This window comes from Salmo salar, chromosome 12 (assembly GCF_965601325.2).
Source record: "Salmo salar chromosome 12, fSalSal1, whole genome shotgun sequence".
Lineage (NCBI taxonomy): Eukaryota > Metazoa > Chordata > Actinopteri > Salmoniformes > Salmonidae > Salmo > Salmo salar.
In genome coordinates, this window is record NC_138302.1 from 5982077 (window position 1) to 6001915 (window position 19839).

Here is a 19839-nt window from a genome sequence, read left to right on the forward strand (position 1 = left end):
TATTCAATTGAGATTTAGTGTCACTGGCCTTCACACAAAGTGAAGTGTGTCAAAGTGGAATTATGTTTTTTAGAGACTTTTACAAAATAATAAAAAATGAAAATCTGAAATGTCTTGAGTGAATAAGTATTCAACCCCTTTGTTATGGCAAGCCTAAATAAGTTCAGAAGTAAAGATTTGCTTAACAAGTCACATAAGTTGCATGGACTCACTCTGTGTGCAATAATCGTGTTTAGCATGATTATTTTATGACTACCTCATCTCTGTACTCCACACATACAATGATCTGTAAGGTCTCTCAGTCGAGCAGTGAATTTCAAACACAGATTCAACCATAGAGGTTTTCTAATGCCTCGCAAAGAAGGGAACCTGTTGGTAGATGGGTACAAAAAAGCAGACATTGAATACCCCTTTGAGCATGGTGAAGTTATTAATTACACTTTGGATAGTGTATCAATACACCCAGTCACTACAAAGACACAGGCGTCTTTCCTAACTCAGTTGCCAGAGAGGAAGGAAACCGCTCAGGGATTTCACCATGAGGCCAATGGTGACTTTAAAACAGTTACAGAGTTTAATGATTCTGATAGAAGAAAACTGAGGATGGATCAACAACATTATAGTTACTCCACAATACTAACATACATGACAGAGTGAAAAGAAGGAAGCCTGTACAGAATACAAATATTCCAAAATATGCATCCTGTTTGCAACAAGGCACTAAAGTAATAATGCAAAAAATATGGCAAAGAAATTAACTTTATATCCTGAATACAAAACCTTATGTTTGTGGCAAATCCAACACAACACAGCACTGAGTACCACTCTCATATGTTCAAGCATGGTGGTTGCTGCATCATGTTATGGGTGTGCTTCACTGGCAAGGACTAGGGAATTTTTTAAGGATAAAAAGAAATGGAATAGAATTAAGCACAGGCAAAATCCTAGACAAAAACGTGGTTCAGTTTGCTTTCCAGACGACAAATTCACCTTTCAGCAGGACAATAACATAAAAGGTTAAATATACACCGGAGTAGCTTACCAAGAAGACATTGAATCTTCCTGAGTGGCCAAGTGAGTTACAGTTTTGATTTAAATCAGCTTGAAAATCTATGGCAAGCCTTGAAAATGGCTGATCAACAACCAATTTGACAGAGCTTGAAGAATTTCGAAAACAATCATGGGCAAATAATGTACCATCCAGGTGTGCAAAGCTCTTAGAGACTTACCCAGAAAAACTCACAGCTGTAATCACTGCCAAAGGTGATTCTAACATGTTTTGACTCAAGGGTGTGAATACTTATGTAAATTAGATATTTTTTAACACAAAATGTGGAATAAGTCAAGGGGTGTGAATACTGTATATATACACTGCTCAAAAAAATAAAGGGAACACTTAAACAATACAATGTCACTCCAAGTCAATCACACTTCTGTGAAATCAAACTGTCCACTTCGGAAGCAACACTGATTGACAATACATTTCACATGCTGTTGTACAAATGGAATAGACAACAGGTGGAAATTATAGGCAATTAGCAAGACACCCCCAATAAAGGAGTGGTTCTGCAGGTGGGGACCACAGACCACTTCTCAGTTCCTATGCTTCCTGGCTGATGTTTTGGTCACTTTTGAATGCTGGCGGTGCTTTCACTCTAGTGGTAGCATGAGACGGAGTCTACAACCCACACAAGTGGCTCAGGTAGTGCAGCTCATCCAGGATGGCACATCAATGCGAGCTGTGGCAAGAAGGTTTGCTGTGTCTGTCAGCGTAGTGTCCAGAGCATGGAGGCGCTACCAGGAGACAGGCCAGTACATCAGGAGACGTGGAGGAGGCCGTAGGAGGGCAACAACCCAGCAGCAGGACCGCTACCTCCGCCTTTGTGCAAGGAGGAGTAGGAGAAGCACTGCCAGAGCCCTGCAAAATGACCTCCAGCAGGCCACAAATGTGCATGTGTCTGCTCAAACGGTCAGAAACAGACTCCATGAGGGTGGTATGAGGGCCCGCCGTCCACAGGTGGGGGTTGTCCAACACCGTGCAGGACGTTTGGCATTTGCCAGAGAACACCAAGATTGGCAAATTCGCCACTGGCGCCCTGTGCTCTTCACAGATGAAAGCAGGTTCACACTGAGCACGTGACAGACGTGACAGACTCTGGAGACGCCGTGGAGAACGTTCTGCTGCCTGCAACATCCTCCGGTTTGGCGGTGGGTCAGTCATGGTGTGGGGTGGCATTTCTTTGGGGGGCCGCACAGCCCTCCATGTGCTCGCCAGAGGTAGCCTGACTGCCATTAGGTACCGAGATGAGATCCTCAGACCCCTTCTGAGACCATATGCTGGTGCGGTTGGCCCTGGGTTCCTCCTAATGGACGACAATGCTAGACCTCATGTGGCTGGAGTGTGTCAGCAGTTCCTGCAAGAGGAAGGCATTGATACTATGGACTGGCCCGCCCGTTCCCCAGACCTGAATCCAATTGAGCACATCTGGGACATCATGTCTCGCTCCATCCACCAACGCCACGTTGCACCACAGACTGACCAGGAGTTGGCGGATGCTTTAGTCCAGGTCTGGGAGGAGATCCCTCAGGAGACCATCCGCCACCTCATCAGAAGCATGCCCAGGCGTTGTAGGGAGAAAAGAAAAAAGTATTTAATAAGATTATTTCTTTCATTCAGATCTAGGATGTGTTGTTTAAGTGTTCCCTTTATTTTTTTGAGCAGTATATGTATATGTGTGTGTGTGTATTACAATCAAGACTCAGAGGTGTAAGGTGAAAAGTCAGGGTTCAGAGGTTAGGGTTCAGAGGTCAGAGGTCAGGACTCTCTCCTTCAGTTCGATGGCCTTGTCTTTATCTGCCTGCTTCTTTATTCCGTTCAGCAGGGTAGAAGAGTGCTGATTCATGATACCAGAGAGAGTGAGAGAGCGAGAGAGAGAGAGAGACAGAGAGCCAGCAATAGAGAGACAGAGACAGAGAGATAGAGGGGAGAGAGAGAGAGAGAGAGAGAGAGAGAGAGAGAGAGAGAGAGAGAGAGCGAGAGAAGGGAGATTGTGTGAGAGGTGAGCAGGGAGAGCTGGTGGTGAATGATCTACAGAGAGATGAGAGCACTTTGATTGCTAGAAATCGATGTAGCCAAAGTGACATGTGTAAAAAGTGTTCCTCTGGATATAAAGGGGAATTTCACTCTGGCTCTGCCATGGCATATACTCCTTACCATATATATAATATATATAATATACTCCTTACCATATATATATATATAATATGCTCCTAACCATATATATGATATACTCCTTACCGTATATATAATATATATAATATACTCCTTACCATATATATAATATATATAATATACTCCTTACCATATATATAATATATATAATATGCTCCTAACCATATATATAATATACTCCTTACCATATATATAATATATATAATATACTCCTTACCATATATATATAATATACCCCTTACTATATTAACCACATTACATTTTTATCATAAACATCACAATTATCCAATCCACAAGTTAGAACTTGTTCATTTCACTGGTTCCTGTGTGTTTGTCTGCTAGTAGTAAGCCACTAAATGTCCGGCGTTCATAGCGAATGCAGATAACACCCGCTAAAGTAGATGGGGGCGTGCTCACAAAACGTGCTTGATGGCTTTGTAGACTTTGAATGAACAACACACAGCGATCTCAGAACTTCTTCAAATTAAGGTCTTTAGTCACAGCTGTATACATGTGCTTAGCTTTTCAGGCTTTATAAAATGTTTTAACATAATGTGATTTCTGTCTAATCAAATACAAATTTTATTAGTCACATGCGCCGAATACAACAGGTGTAGACCTTACAGTGAAATGCTTACTTACAAGCCCTTAACCAACAATGCAGTTTAAAATAAATAAAGAGAAATATATATATATATTACAAATAAGAATAAGAAATAAAAGTAACAAGCAATTAAAGAGCTGCAGTAAAATAACAATAGTGAGACTATATACAGGGGGTACCGGTACAGAGTCAATGTGGAGACTATATACAGGGGGTACCGGTACAGAGTCAATGTGGAGACTATATACAGGGGGTACTGGTACAGAGTCAATGTGGAGACTATATACAGGGGGGCACCGGTAGTTGAGGTAATAACTAGTCTGAGGTTGTGTGTTTCTTCCTCTGGCTCTTTCTGACAGGATCAGAATAACTGACATAGAACTCTACAGATAAATCCTTAGACCAGAAATAATTGAGTAGGTATATTGGTATGCTGCACAATTAAATTATAACCTAACCATTGTTGCGAAAGATTTTGTTTGGCAATGTTTTTTTTTTTCACTAACGTCATGCCTGTGTGGTGTTCTGTGTGGTGTTCTGTGCCTGGCTGTGTTCTGTGCCTGGCTGTGTGGTGTTCTGTGTGGTGTTCTGTGCCTGGCTGTGTGGTGTTCTGTGCCTGGCTGTGTGGTGTTCTGTGCCTGGCTGTGTGGTGTTCTGTGCCTGGCTGTGTGGTGTTCTGTGCCTGGCTGTGTTCTGTGCCTGGCTGTGTGGTGTTCTGTGCCTGGCTGTGTGGTGTTCTGTGTGGTGTTCTGTGCCTGGCTGTGTTCTGTGCCTGGCTGTGTGGTGTTCTGTGCCTGGCTGTGTGGTGTTCTGTGTGGTATTCTGTGCCTGGCTGTGTTCTGTGCCTGGCTGTGTGGTGTTCTGTGTGGTGTTCTGTGCCTGGCTGTGTTCTGTGCCTGGCTGTGTGGTGTTCTGTGCCTGGCTGTGTGGTGTTCTGTGCCTGGCTGTGTGGTGTTCTGTGCCTGGCTGTGTGGTGTTCTGTGCCTGGCTGTGTTCTGTGCCTGGCTGTGTGGTGTTCTGTGCCTGGCTGTGTGGTGTTCTGTGTGGTGTTCTGTGCCTGGCTGTGTTCTGTGCCTGGCTGTGTGGTGTTCTGTGTGGTATTCTGTGCCTGGCTGTGTTCTGTGCCTGGCTGTGTGGTGTTCTGTGCCTGGCTGTGTGGTGTTCTGTGCCTGGCTGTGTGGTGTTCTGTGTGGTGTTCTGTGCCTGGCTGTGTGGTGTTCTGTGCCTGGCTGTGTGGTGTTCTGTGCCTGGCTGTGTGGTGTTCTGTGTGGTGTTGTGTGCCTTTCTGTGTGGTGTTCTGTGCCTGGCTGTGTGGTGTTCTGTGCCTGGCTGTGCAAATTACAAACAAACACTAAAATGAGTTTCACCATTCTACCTACCAGAGATGACTTTACCACAATGCTGCCAGCAAATATGCCTTGGTGATATTTGCCATACAATGCAGCTGAAGTAACGTAGCTAGCTAGCTATTTTATTGCTTATTGTGTAGTGGAGGATAAAAATAACTGTATGCCTATGGCATGTGTAGCTTTGATGCCGATCTGTGTTTGGACCCTACAACGGTTAGTATAAATATGAGTTCACAACAGTTGTTTTTAATTGTTTCCACCAGTTAATCATTAATCACTCAAAGAAATTTGACAAAATTACTGTTAAATGTCAATATTATAACGTCAATATTTGCTAGCTAGCTATCATAGCCGGTTGTATTGAATTCAAGACACTCTGAAAGGCATCGATGAAGCCTATGAATTGAGTAGAATATAATATAACTTTATCGTCGTATATACATGTAGTTATTACCATGCATGAGATCCCCACATTGTAGCCTGTACATTGAATATATTCACTGATCATGTACTCTATCTTGGCCAGTTCAGGTGTTAGCATGTAAATCTTGGTGAGGCAAAGTCAACATTTTTGTTGTAGATGCATGCCAGAAAAGCCACCACACAACACTAAACAATATATTAATTGAGCTATAACAGTGACAAACGGTGCCCACAAACTGTTAGGGTCTACATAAAGCTGTCCCAACAGCAGAGCTTTCTTTTCAGCACCATGGAGTGAATCCTTACCACGGCTACACCTGGCTATCAGCTGAGCCTTGTCTGGCAGCTAAACAGTTCATTCAGCCTCATTTACTGCCTTTTAAAAAACATAGCTGATATGGCTGACTTGCTTAAATAAACATGGCTTCTACTGACTCCTTGTGGATTTGTGTAACTCAATAAGAACCGCATTCTCCTTCAATAACAACGAACGCCGCAATGAGTTTAGACTTTTGAACCATAGACAAACATTATTACATTTAGGTTCAGTAAACTCATAACATTTGTTCTTATATCATTAAGTATAAGCAAGTGCAAGCAAATGAGCTGTGACTAAGTAGACCTAGTCGTTCAGCACTTTCAAAATGGACACCGACAGAAATTCACATAGTTCAGATAAATTCGGCATGTTGAGGCATTAACTTCACTTTTAGTCACCAGACAGACAGACAGACAGACAGACAGACAGACAGACGCCTACCATTGTAACAATATTATTAGGCCTATATAGTCTAAAAAGGAAAGAAAATACAATCAGGAGGATCCACTTTTATACACAATCCAATATACCAATGCACGGACGGACGGACGGACGAACAAACAGGCAGGCAGACAGACAGGCAGGCAGACAAATCAACTGAAATGACATGGATCTATTACTGAACTGTCTGTTGAATGGGAAGAAACTGTTACTGGTAACCATGGTTACAGACCCCAACAACATACTGCATATAGAATACCCTCCTTGATGAGAAAAGCACACGAGCTAATTAAACTCAGCAAAAGAAACGTCCCCTCTCTGTCAACTGCGTTTATTTTCAGCAAACTTAACATGTGTAAATTTTGTATGAACATAAGATTCAACAACTGAGACATAAACTGAACAAGTTCCACAGACATGTGACTAACAGAAATGTAATAATGTGTCCCTGAACAAAGAGGGGGTCAAAATCAAAAGTAACAGTCAGTATCTGCTGTGGCCACCAGCTGCACTAAGTACTGCAGTGCATCTCCTCCTCATGGACTGCACCAGATTTGCCAGTTCTTGCTGTGAGATGTTACCCCACTCTTCCACCAAAGCACCTGCAAGTTCCCGGACATTTCTGGGGGGAATGGCCCTAGCCCTCACCCTCCGATTCAACAGGTCCCAGACGTGCTCAATGGGATTGAGATCCGGGCTCTTCACTGGCCATGGCAGAACACTGACATTCCTGTCTTGCAGGAAATCACGCACAGAACGAGCAGTATGGCTGGTGGCATTGTCATGCCGGAGGGTCATGTCAGGATGAGCCTGCAGGAAGGGTACCACAAGAGGGAGGAGGATGTCTTCCCTGTAACGCACAGCGTTGAGATTGCCTGCAATGACAACAAGCTCAGTCCGATGATGCTGTGACACACCACCCAAGACCATGACGGACCCTCCACCTCCAAATCGATCCCGCTCCAGAGTACAGGCCTCGGTGTAACACTCATTCCTTCGACGATGAACGCGAATCCAACCATCACCCCTGGTGAGACAAAACCGCAACTCGTCAGTGAAGAGCAGTTTTTGCCAGTCCTGTCTGGTCCAGCGATGGTGGGTTTGTGCCTGTAGGTGACGTTGTTGCCGGTGATGTCTGGTGAGGACCTGCCTTACAACAGGCCTTCAAGCCCTCAGTCCAGCCTCTCTCAGCCTATTGTGGACAGTCTGAGCACTGATGGAGGGATTGTGCGTTCCTGGTGTAACTCGGGCAGTTGTTGTTGCCATCCTGTACACTTAATTATCAAGCCCAGGTGGAGCTCCTCAGTAACAGAGTAAAACTTCATTATCAAGCCCCAGTGTAACTCCTCAGTAGAGTAACACTTCATTATCAAGCCATAAATGGGCCCTTGGCCCTGTGGACAACAGGTAGAGTGGAGCAAATACCACATAACGACAAAGCAAAAACTGTTTTTTAGAAATGCTTGCAAATTTATTACAAATAAAAAACTGAAATACCTTATTTACATAAGTATTCACACCCTTTGGTATTTGATTAGGGTCCTCATTAGCTGTTGCAAAAGCAGCAGCTACTCTTCCTGGTGCATTTTCTATGCGACATAAGAGAGCAGAGTGTACACTACACAGAGAGAGAGACAGAGAGAGCGAGACAGAGACACAGAGAGCGACAGAGAGACAGAGACACACAGAGAGACAGAGAGAGAGAGGAGAGAGAGAGAGAGAGAGAGAGAGAGAGAGAGAGAGAAAGAGCAGAGTGTACACTAGAGAGAGAGAGAGAGACAGAGAGAGAGAGACAGAGACACACAGAGAGACAGAGAGAGAGAAAAAGAGCAGAGTGTACACTAGAGAGAGAGAGAGAGAGTGTACACTAGAGAGAGAGAAAGCGCAGAGAGAGAAAGAGCAGAGTGTACACTAGAGAGAGAGAGAGAGAGAGAGAGAGAGGAGAGAGAGAGAGAGAGAGAGCAGTGTACACTAGAGAGAAACTGACTACAACAGGTGATCACATCACATGTGTTCCCTGAGTCAGCATTTAGAGGTCAGGGGTCAAAGGTGTTAAAGGAAGAGCGGAAGTCCCTCTCCCAGTTCCTGTCCTTCTCCTCCCTCCTGCTCTCCTCCTTCATCCCCCTCCTCCCCCGCTCTCCCGACCCTCCTTCCCCGTCCGTCTGACTGCCTGTGGGTCTTTAGGTTGGAAGTGTGTGACCTTAGGTCGGGGTGTGGGTCCGTACCCCAGGCCTCTACTGTCCCTCTTCAGGACGGTCCGGACCGGCTGTTTGTGACCCTCCCCCGCGGGCCCCAGCCCCCCCCCAGGGGTCCATCCGGAGCGCAGCATCATCTGGTAGGCGGGGGTGGAGGGGGGGCAGGGCGGGAGAGAGAGAACAGGTAGAGGGTGGAGGAGAGGTGCGTCTCTGGAGGAGAGGAGTAGTGGACACTGCAGACTGGACACCACTGGGTCTGATTCTGGGTGGACTGGTTCTGATGGGTCTGGACTGCTGCTACCGCTGGGGGAGAACTGGGGGGGGGGGAGCAGAGAAAGAGAGGAGCAACAAGGGAGGAGAAAAATGTGAATCTCCTTGACAACAAACCTTCAATCACAGGTCTTATTTCTACACTAGGACAGAGGTAGGAGAGCCTGTTCCTGGAGAGCCTCAGATACTGCAGGATGGTGTTCCAGCTAGGTACCTACCACACCTGACCAACTGATCTAACTGATCAGTTCAGGGACTGTCTATAGTCACCACACCTGACCAACTGATCTAACTGATCAGTTCAGAGACTGTCTATAGTCACCACACCTGACCAACTGATCTAACTGATCAGTTCAGGGACTGTCTATAGTCACCACACCTGACCAACTGATCTAACTGATCAGTTCAGGGACTGTCTATAGTCACCACACCTGACCAACTGATCTAACTGATCAGTTCAGGGACTGTCTATAGTCACCACACCTGACCAACTGATCTAACTGATCAGTTCAGGGACTGTCTATAGTCACCACACCTGACCAACTGATCTAACTGATCAGTTCAGGGACTGTCTATAGTCACCACACCTGACCAACTGATCAGTTCAGGTACTGTCTATAGTCACCACACCTGACCAACTGATCTAACTGATCAGTTCAGGGACTGTCTATAGTCACCACACCTGACCAACTGATCTAACTGATCAGTTCAGGGACTGTCTATAGTCACCACACCTGACCAACTGATCTAACTGATCAGTTCAGGGACTGTCTATAGTCACCACACCTGACCAACTGATCAGTTCAGGTACTGTCTATAGTCACCACACCTGACCAACTGATCTAACTGATCAGTTCAGGGACTGTCTATAGTCACCACACCTGACCAACTGATCAGTTCAGGGACTGTCTATAGTCACCACACCTGACCAACTGATCTAACTGATCAGTTCAGGTACTGTCTATAGTCACCACACCTGACCAACTGATCTAACTGATCAGTTCAGAGACTGTCTATAGTCACCACACCTGACCAACTGATCAGTTCAGGTACTGTCTATAGTCACCACACCTGACCAACTGATCTAACTGATCAGTTCAGGTACTGTCTATAGTCACCACACCTGACCAACTGATCTAACTGATCAGTTCAGGGACTGTATATAGTCACCACACCTGACCAACTGATCTAACTGATCAGTTCAGGGACTGTCTATAGTCACCACACCTGACCAACTGATCAGTTCAGGTACTGTCTATAGTCACCACACCTGACCAACTGATCTAACTGATCAGTTCAGGGACTGTCTATAGTCACCACACCTGACCAACTGATCAGTTCAGGGACTGTCTATAGTCACCACACCTGACCAACTGATCTAACTGATCAGTTCAGGTACTGTCTATAGTCACCACACCTGACCAACTGATCTAACTGATCAGTTCAGAGACTGTCTATAGTCACCACACCTGACCAACTGATCAGTTCAGGTACTGTCTATAGTCACCACACCTGACCAACTGATCTAACTGATCAGTTCAGGTACTGTCTATAGTCACCACACCTGACCAACTGATCTAACTGATCAGTTCAGGGACTGTCTATAGTCACCACACCTGACCAACTGATCAGTTCAGGTACTGTCTATAGTCACCACACCTGACCAACTGATCTAACTGATCAGTTCAGGGACTGTCTATAGTCACCACACCTGACCAACTGATCTAACTGATCAGTTCAGGGACTGTCTATAGTCACCACACCTGACCAACTGATCTAACTGATCAGTTCAGGGACTGTCTATAGTCACCACACCTGACCAACTGATCAGTTCAGGTACTGTCTATATTCACCACACCTGACCAACTGATCAGTTCAGGGACTGTCTATAGTCACAACACCTGACCAACTGATCAGTTCAGGGACTGTCTATAGTCACCACACCTGACCAACTGATCAGTTCAGGTACTGTCTATAGTCACCACACCTGACCAACTGATCTAACTGATCAGTTCAGGGACTGTCTATAGTCACCACACCTGACCAACTGATCAGTTCAGGGACTGTCTATAGTCACCACACCTGACCAACTGATCTAACTGATCAGTTCAGGGACTGTATATAGTCACCACACCTGACCAACTGATCAGTTCAGGGACTGTCTATAGTCACCACACCTGACCAACTGATCAGTTCAGGGACTGTCTATATTCACCACAACTGACCAACTGATCAGTTCAGGGACTGTCTATATTCACCACACCTGACCAACTGATCAGTTCAGGGACTGTCTATATTCACCACACCTGGTCTTCCAGGTGGGTTAAATCAAACATGAAGTGGCTGCGTCAGTCTAGTATGGTCGACCACATGACAGTACGGTCCCTGGCTGTCTGTGTTCGCTAACCTGTGGTCAGTCAGTCAGTCAGTCAGTCACTAACCTGTGGTGAGTCAGTCAGTCAGTCAGTCACTAACCTGTGGTGAGTCAGTCAGTCAGTCAGTCAGTAACCTGTGGTCAGTCAGTCAGTCACTAACCTGTGGTCAGTCAGTCAGTCACTAACCTGTGGTGAGTCAGTCAGTCAGTCAGTCACTAACCTGTGGTGAGTCAGTCAGTCAGTCAGTCACTAACCTGTGGTCAGTCAGTCAGTCAGTCAGTCACTAACCTGTGGTGAGTCAGTCAGTCAGTCAGTCACTAACCTGTGGTCAGTCAGTCAGTCAGTCAGTAACCTGTGGTCAGTCAGTCAGTCACTAACCTGTGGTCAGTCAGTCAGTCAGTCAGTAACCTGTGGTCAGTCAGTCAGTCAGTCAGTAACCTGTGGTCAGTCAGTCAGTCGGTCAGTAAGTCAGTCACTAACCTGTGGTCAGTCAGTCAGTCGGTAAGTCAGTCAGTCAGTCAGTCAGTCACTAACCTGTGGTCAGTCAGTCAGTCAGTCAGTAACCTGTGGTCAGTCAGTCAGTCACTAACCTGTGGTGAGTCAGTCAGTCAGTCAGTCACTAACCTGTGGTGAGTCAGTCAGTCAGTCAGTCACTAACCTGTGGTCAGTCAGTCAGTCAGTCAGTCACTAACCTGTGGTCAGTCAGTCAGTCAGTCAGTCACTAACCTGTGGTGAGTCAGTCAGTCAGTCAGTCACTAACCTGTGGTCAGTCAGTCAGTCAGTCAGTAACCTGTGGTCAGTCAGTCAGTCACTAACCTGTGGTCAGTCAGTCAGTCAGTCAGTCAGTAACCCGTGGTCAGTCAGTCAGTCGGTCACTAACCTGTGGTCAGTCAGTCAGTCGGTCAGTAAGTCAGTCACTAACCTGTGGTCAGTCAGTCAGTCGGTCAGTCAGTCAGTCAGTCAGTCACTAACCTGTGGTCAGTCAGTCAGTAACCTGTGGTCAGTCAGTCAGTCGGTCACTAACCTGTGGTCAGTCAGTCAGTCGGTCAGTAACCTGTGGTCAGTCAGTCAGTCGGTCACTAACCTGTAGTCAGTCAGTCAGTCAGTAACCTGTGGTCAGTCAGTCAGTCGGTCACTAACCTGTGGTCAGTCAGTCAGTAACCTGTGGTCAGTCAGTCACTAACCTGTGGTCAGTCAGTCACTAACCTGTGGTCAGTCAGTCGGTCAGCTAACCTGTGGTCAGTCAGTCAGTCAGTAACCTGTGGTCAGTCAGTCAGTCAGTAACCTGTGGTCAGTCAGTCAGTCGGTCACTAACCTGTGGTCCTGTGTCTCTCTCCTGTAATGGTTGTGTTGACCCATCTGTCTCCCATGCCGGTCACCCGTCTCATGGTCACAGTCCTGCGGAGACCCGTAGTGGTCCAGTTCCTCTAGGACCCCGCTATGCCCCGCCATCCTAGCCAGCTCCCTGGCGTCCCGGCCCTGCGTGTCCACCACGCCGCCCCCTGCTGGAGGAGGAGCCTAACGACACCCTGCTGCCCTGCCGCCGCTGCACACATCACACCTGTCCACCACCAGCTGTCCTGGAGAGAGAGTCAGGGAGAGAAAGAGGAGAGATGGAGAGAGAGAGAGAGAGAGAGAGAAAGAGGAGAGATGGAGAGAGAAAGAGAGAGAGAAAGAGGAGAGATGGAGAGAGATAGAGAGAGAGAGAGAGAAAGAGGAGAGATGGAGAGAGAGCGAGAGAAAGAGGAGAGAGAGAAAGAGGAGAGATAGAGAGAGAAAGAGGAGAGATAGAGAGAGAAAGAGGAGAGAGAGAGAGAGAGAGAAAGAGGAGAGATGGAGAGAGAGAGAGGAGAGAGAGAGAGAGGAGAGATGGAGGAGAGAGAGAAAGAGGAGAGATGGAGGAGAGGAGAGAAAGAGGAGAGATGGAGAGAGAGAGAAAGAGGAGAGATGAGAGAGGAGAAGAGAGAAAGAGGAGAGATGGAGAGAGAGAGAAAGAGGAGAGATGGAGAGAGAGAGAAAGAGGAGAGATGGAGAGAGAGAGAAAGAGGAGAGATGGAGAGAGAGAGAAAGAGGAGAGATGGGGGGGGGGAGGAGAGAGAGAGAGAGAGAAGAGGAGAGATGGAGAGAGAGAGAGAAAGAGGAGAGATGGAGAGAGAGAGAGAAAGAGGAGAGATGGAGAGAGAGAGAGAAAGAGGAGAGATGGAGAGAGAGAGAGAAAGAGGAGAGATGGAGAGAGAGAGAGAGAAAGAGAAGAGATGGAGAGAGAGAGAGAGAAAGAGAAGAGATGGAGAGAGAGAGAGAAAGAGGAGAGATGGAGAGAGAGAGAAAGAGGAGAGATGGAGAGAGAGAGAAAGAGGAGAGATGGAGAGAGAGAGAAAGAGGAGAGATGGAGAGAGAGAGAAAGAGGAGAGATGGAGAGAGAGAGAGAAAGAGGAGAGATGGAGAGAGAGAGAGAAAGAGGAGATGGAGAGAGAGAGAGAAAGAGGAGATGGAGAGAGAGAGAGGGGGAGAGAAAGAAGAGATGGAGAGAGAGAGAGAGAGAGGGGAGAGAAAGAGGAGATGGAGAGAGAGAGAGAGAGAGGGGGAGAGAAAGAGGAGATGGAGAGAGAGAGAGAGAGGGGAGAGAAAGAGGAGATGGAGAGAGAGAGAGAGAGGGGAGAGAAAGAGGAGATGGAGAGAGAGAGAGAGAGAGGGGGGGGGAGAGAAAGAGGAGATGAGAGAGAGAGAGGGGAGAGAAAGAGGAGATGAGAGAGAGAGAGAGAGAGAGGGGGGAGAGAGAGGGGGAGAGAAAGAGGAGATGAGAGAGAGGGGGAGAGAAAGAGGAGATGAGAGAGAGAGAGGGGGGAGAGAAAGAGGAGATGAGAGAGAGGGGGGGGGAGAGAGAGGAGATGAGAGAGAGAGGGGGGAGAGAAAGAGGAGATGAGAGAGAGAGGGGGGAGAGAAAGAGGAGATGAGAGAGAGAGAGAAGAGAAAGAGGAGATGGAGAGAGAGAGAGAACGATGAGATGGAGAGAGAGAGAGGGGGGAGAGAAAGATGAGATGGAGAGAGAGAGAGAGAGGGGGGAGAGAAAGAGGAGATGGAGAGAGAGAGAGAGGGGGGAGAGAAAGAGGAGATGGAGAGAGAGAGAGAGGGGGGAGAGAAAGAGGAGATGAGAGAGAGAGGGGAGAGAAAGGGAGGGGAGGAGGGGGGAGAGAGAGATGGAGAGAGAGAGGGGGGAGAGGGTGGAGAGAGAGGGGGGGAGAGGGTGGAGAGAGAGAGGGGGAGAGAAAGAGGAGATGGAGAGAGAGAGGGGGAGAGAAAGAGGAGATGGAGAGAGAGAGGGGGAGAGAAAGAGGAGATGGAGAGAGAGAGGGGGAGAGAAAGAGGAGATGGAGAGAGAGAGAGGGGGAGAGAAAGACATTAAGAAGAATGTATAGAGAACATTTTGGTCATGTAGCAGACACTCCTCAGTAAAGCAGTTTTTAGCTAAGTCAGTGTTAGTAAGAGAAGACAACCGGTGTTAAAGACTAGCGCAACGGGAAGGAGGTTGGTTCGAGGGCAACGGGGAGGAGGTTGGTTCGAGGGCAACGGGGAGGAGGTTGGTTCGAGGGCAACGGGGAGGAGGTTGGTTCGAGGGCAACGGGAAAGAGGTTGGTTCGAGGGCAACGGGAAGGAGGTTGGTTCGAGGGCAACGGGAAGGAGGTTGGTTCGAGGGCAACGGGAAGGAGGTTGGTTCGAGGGCAACGGGAAGGAGGTTGGTTCGAGGGCAACGGGAAGGAGGTTGGTTCGAGGGCAACGGGAAGGAGGTTGGGTCGAGGGCAACGGGAAAGAGGTTGGTTCGAGGGCAACGGGAAAGAGGTTGGTTCGAGGGCAACGGGAAAGAGGTTGGTTCGAGGGCAACGGGAAAGAGGTTGGTTCGAGGGCAACGGGAAAGAGGTTGGTTCGAGGGCAACGGGAAAGAGGTTGGTTCGAGGACAACGGGAAAGAGGTTGGTTCGAGGGCAACGGGAAAGAGGTTGGTTCGAGGGCAACGGGAAAGAGGTTGGTTCGAGGGCAACGGGAAAGAGGTTGGTTCGAGGGCAACGGGAAAGAGGTTGGTTCGAGGGCAACGGGAAAGAGGTTGGTTCGAGGGCAACGGGAAAGAGGTTGGTTCGAGGGCAACGGGAAAGAGGTTGGTTCGAGGGCAACGGGAAGGAGGTTGGTTCGAGGGCAACGAGAAGGAGGTTTGTTGGGGGCATGTTAGCGTTTTAAAGGGGAAACAGGACTGAAGGCAAAAAGTTTGCGGTAGGTTGTTCCAATAAATGTAAAAAAAAAATTGAAACCTGATATATTTTCACTTGACATACTCCACCAAACAATAAACACATCTTAAGAGTTTTGAAAATGTTGTCATAGAGCTTTTAAATTGAACCTGGCAAACAGATGCATTTAGAACAATGCATTTGATTATTATTAAATTGAATACAAACCGTGAATCCAGTACTTATACTACTGGCATCCTTATGTAGTGAGTTTGACTCCTCCTGATGAGGTAGTCCTGCCTGGGACTTCAAAAATAATCAGGGTCACCCTCGGGCCAAAGAGGGCAATTCCTCTTGTTCAAATGGTCAGAACACTGAGGTGATTTGATTAAACTGCCCCAGGTTGAACCGGGCTATGGTCTAATGGTCAGGACACTGAGGTGATTTGATTAAACTGCCCCAGGTTGAACCGGGCTATGGTCTAATGGTCAGGACACTGAGGTGATTTGATTAAACTGCCCCAGGTTGAACCGGGCTATGGTCTAATGGTCAGGACACTGAGGTGATTTGATTAAACTGCCCCAGGTTGAACCGGGCTATGGTCTAATGGTCAGGACACTGAGGTGATTTGATTAAACTGCCCCAGGTTGAACCGGGCTATGGTCTAATAGTCAGGACACTGAGGTGATTTGATTAAACTGCCCCAAGTTGAACCGGGGCTATGGTCTGTCGCGTGACTGGGCCCCCCCCCCCCCCCCCCCCCCCAGTTGAACCGGGGCTATGGTCTGTCGCGTGACTGGGTGAAACCGGTGAGGGAGGTGCGCCCTGCTCAAATAGAACTGTAATCTTAAAATATATGTAAGACACTTAGGAGGCTGCTGAGGAGAGAACGGCTCATAATAATGGCCGGAATGGAGCAAATGGAATGGCATCCAACACATGGAAACCATGTGTTTGATGTATTTTCTAACATTCCACTGATTCCACTCCAGCCTTTACCACAAGCCTGTTCTCCCTAATTAAGGAGCCACCAACTTCCTGAGGTAAGAATACTCCATTTTCTAGCAAATAAACCATTTTTATCAAAAGCCCCACTTTAGCATGTGAAAACACAGCATCCTACTCATTAGTCTAGTCTACATGCTTCACCTAGGTCACTTTTGTTTTGAGCTATCTTCCCCGTGGGCTTTGAGCGGGGCACCTGGCTCACACCCGGGAAGCAGCCCGGTGATAAAAACGAAAATCGCTTTTCACTCCACCAACCCGGTCTAGTAATCCATCTCCTACTTGGTTTCTCCCCGTGGGAGACCATCCCTCCTGTTACCTACCTGGAAGTTGACATCCACCCCCCGGGACAGCAGGCCTCTCACCCCAGACAGGTCACCTTCCTGGGCACAACGCAGCAGTCTTAGCCCCTCCAGCTCCGTGGTAGCACTGGTGGTGCTAGCCTGCTGCCTGCTAGCCTGTGGGAAAGAGTACTTTAGTTACATTTCGGTCAATCAGCAGATGCTTGACTGATGCATCTGGAGTGTGCAAAGTTGTCAAGGCAAAGGGTGGCTACTTTGAAGAAACTCAAATATAAAATAGATTTTGATTTGTTTAACACATTGGTTACTACATGATTCCATGTGTCATATTTCATAGTGTTGATGTATTCAATAGTATTCTACAATGTAGAGAATAGTACAAATTAAGAAAAACCCTGGAATGAGTAGGTGTCAACTTTTGACTGGTACTGTGTATATATACTGATGAAATACTTTATTTTTAAATCATACATGTCATGATCATAGATGATGTAGCTACTAGGGTATATTTGTTGTGTTTGTGGTACCTGGACGTGCTGCCCTGCTCTTCCCCTCCTCTCTCTCGCTCCCAATCTTCCCCTCGGCTCCATTCCTCGTCTCTCCCCTCCACCCCCCCTCTTCTATGAGGCTTTGATAGAAGCGCCGTGCCTCCTCTCCTCCGAGGGTGCTGGGTTGAGGTCCGGTGGCTGCGCCTGCGTTCCCCGACCACAGCAGCTCTTCCTCTCCGGCAGGGGTGAAGTAGCTTAGTGAGCTCATGGCTGGGCCAGTTGGTCGGCGGCGCCGGAATAGCTAGTTGACCGCTAGACAGGCTAGGCGACACTAACGTTACAGTCACCTAAAACACAGCTGACCAGTCGAATAGTGATTAGATGTGTGTAAACGAGGTAACTGACGTTCGTGAATCACTTTTCTGGAGTCTGGAAATGTCGGTCTAGGTTATTTTCTTTACACAGCTAGTTAACTACAGTGGCTAACTCAATGACTAGTCTAATTCCTCCACAATAGTGTTACTTTTAGTTAGTAGCTAAGTGTAGTTAGCTAGCCTCAACCAAATATATTGTCTGTGCCTCAACGCTCGGTCGTAAAGGCTAATAGGTAGCTAACGTTAGTTAGCTGGCTGGGACTTATCAAACAGAATTAGCTATGGGCAGCTAGCACACTGAATTTAACTTTAGGTCCCTGGATATTTAACAAAAAGTTATATATATAATCAAGAGTTCTCAAATGTAAATAAAAAAAATAAATGCTAGCAAAATAGTTAGTTCACTACCTGAGGTAAAGTAGCGTGCCTCCATCTTTGTTGTTGTTGGAGTGCGGCGTCATGTCCACTATTTTCTACGTCACGCATTATAGCTCACGTCACCCTTCTGCTGACTGGAGTTGGTAACGCAGCAAAATCATTTTAGGACACATTTTACATTACTTCAGTCAAACAAAATAAGCACATAGGTCTATAGCGCCTAAATGGTGTACCAGTCGATATGAAATATTGGTGTTCCACATTTATTGATATTCAGACCAAAATATGTTGCATTAATCAAATAATTTTTATACTGAACAAAAATATAAATGCAACATGCAAACATGTCAACGATTTTACTGAGTTACAGTTCATATAAGGAAATCAGTCAATTGAAATAAATTCATTAGGGCCTAATCTATGGATTTCACATAGATTAGGGTGAGCATAGGCCCACCCACTGGGGAATCAGGCCCATCCAATCAGAATGAGTTTTTCCCCACAAAAGGGATTTATTATAGGCAGAAATAGTCCTCAATTTCATCAATTGTCCGGGTGACTGGTCTCTGACGATCCCGCAGGTGAAGAAGCCGTATGTGGAGATCCTGGGCTGGCGTGGTTACACGTGGTCTACGGGTGTGAGGCCAGTTGGATGTACTGCCAAATTCTCTAAAACGACTTCGGAGGAGGCTTATGGCAGAGAAATGAATATTAAATTCTCTGGCAACAGCTCTGGTGGACACTCCTGCAGTCATCATGCCAATTACACACTTCAAAAGTTGACACATCTGTAGCATTGTGTTGTGTGAACAAACTGCACATTTCAGAGTGGCCTTTTATTGTACCCAGCACAGGGTGCACCTGTGTAATGATCATGCTGTTTAATCAGTTTCTTAATATACCACAGCTATCAGGTGGATGGATTATTTTAGCAAAGTAGAAATAATCACTAACAGGGATGTTAGCAAATTTGTGCACAACATTATAGAGAAAGAAGCTTTTTGTGCGTATGGAACATTTCTGGGCTCTTTTATTTCAGCTCATGAAACATGGGACCAACACTTTGTTTTTGTTCAGTACACAACCAGCGCCTGTGTTTTCTCTGACATGGTGGAATAACATTGATGGAAACATTCATGAGGTTGTGAATGTTTTTCATGTCAACAACTTATCAATGTTATCATAACTAAGAGAGTTCATTCCTTAAGTACAAGACCTCAGCTGAATCTGGTAATAAAGGATGTGGCTGTTGAGCTAGTAGCTAGAGGAAAATACTAAACTAGGCACAAACTGATTGAATCAATGATGTTTCAACGTAATTTGTCAACAAATTGTGACATGGAATCGACGTGGAAAATACATTGGATTTCCAAAAAGTCATCAACGTAAACTATTGTTTTGACAGTGAAATTTCAACCATAGGATTGTCATCATAGTAACCAACGTTCAACAGACAAGCCTTGTATAAAATACAGTGCCTTTTGAAGTAACTTATTTCACATTTTGTTGCATAAGTATTCAGCCTAAATGAGTTCAGGAGTGAAAGTTCCCGAGTGAAGCAGTGGTCTGAGGCACTGCATCTCAGTGTGAGAGGCGTCACCACAGTCCCTGGTTCGAATCCAGGCTACATCACATCCGGCCGTGATCGGGAGTCCAATAGGGCGGCACACAATTGGCCCAGCATTGTCCGGGTTTGGCTAGGGTAGGCCGTCATTGTAAATAATAATTTGTTCATAACTGACTTGCCTAGTTGAATAAAAAAATATATAAAAGTGTGGCTTAACAAATCCCATAATAAGTTACATGGACTCACTCTGTGTGAAATAATAGAGGTTCACATGATCTTTGAATGACTAACTCTTCCT

The 19839-nt window shown here is 46.5% G+C and overlaps 1 protein-coding gene across 1 annotated transcript; it reads right to left on the minus strand.

Annotated features, from left to right (window-relative positions):
• Nucleotides 1-6683: 6683 nt before the first annotated feature.
• LOC106563974 (uncharacterized) lies at nucleotides 6684-18057 on the minus strand. Its single transcript, XM_082958494.1, has 5 exons — nucleotides 18005-18057; nucleotides 17262-17580; nucleotides 16756-16890; nucleotides 12524-12788; nucleotides 6684-8877 (listed from the first exon to the last, which is right to left on the minus strand). Exons 2-4 carry the CDS (start codon nucleotides 17322-17324, stop codon nucleotides 12636-12638), a joined length of 351 nt encoding a protein of 116 aa, XP_082814620.1. The 5' UTR covers nucleotides 17325-17580; nucleotides 18005-18057; the 3' UTR covers nucleotides 6684-8877; nucleotides 12524-12635.
• Between the last annotated feature and the right edge of the window lie 1782 nt (nucleotides 18058-19839).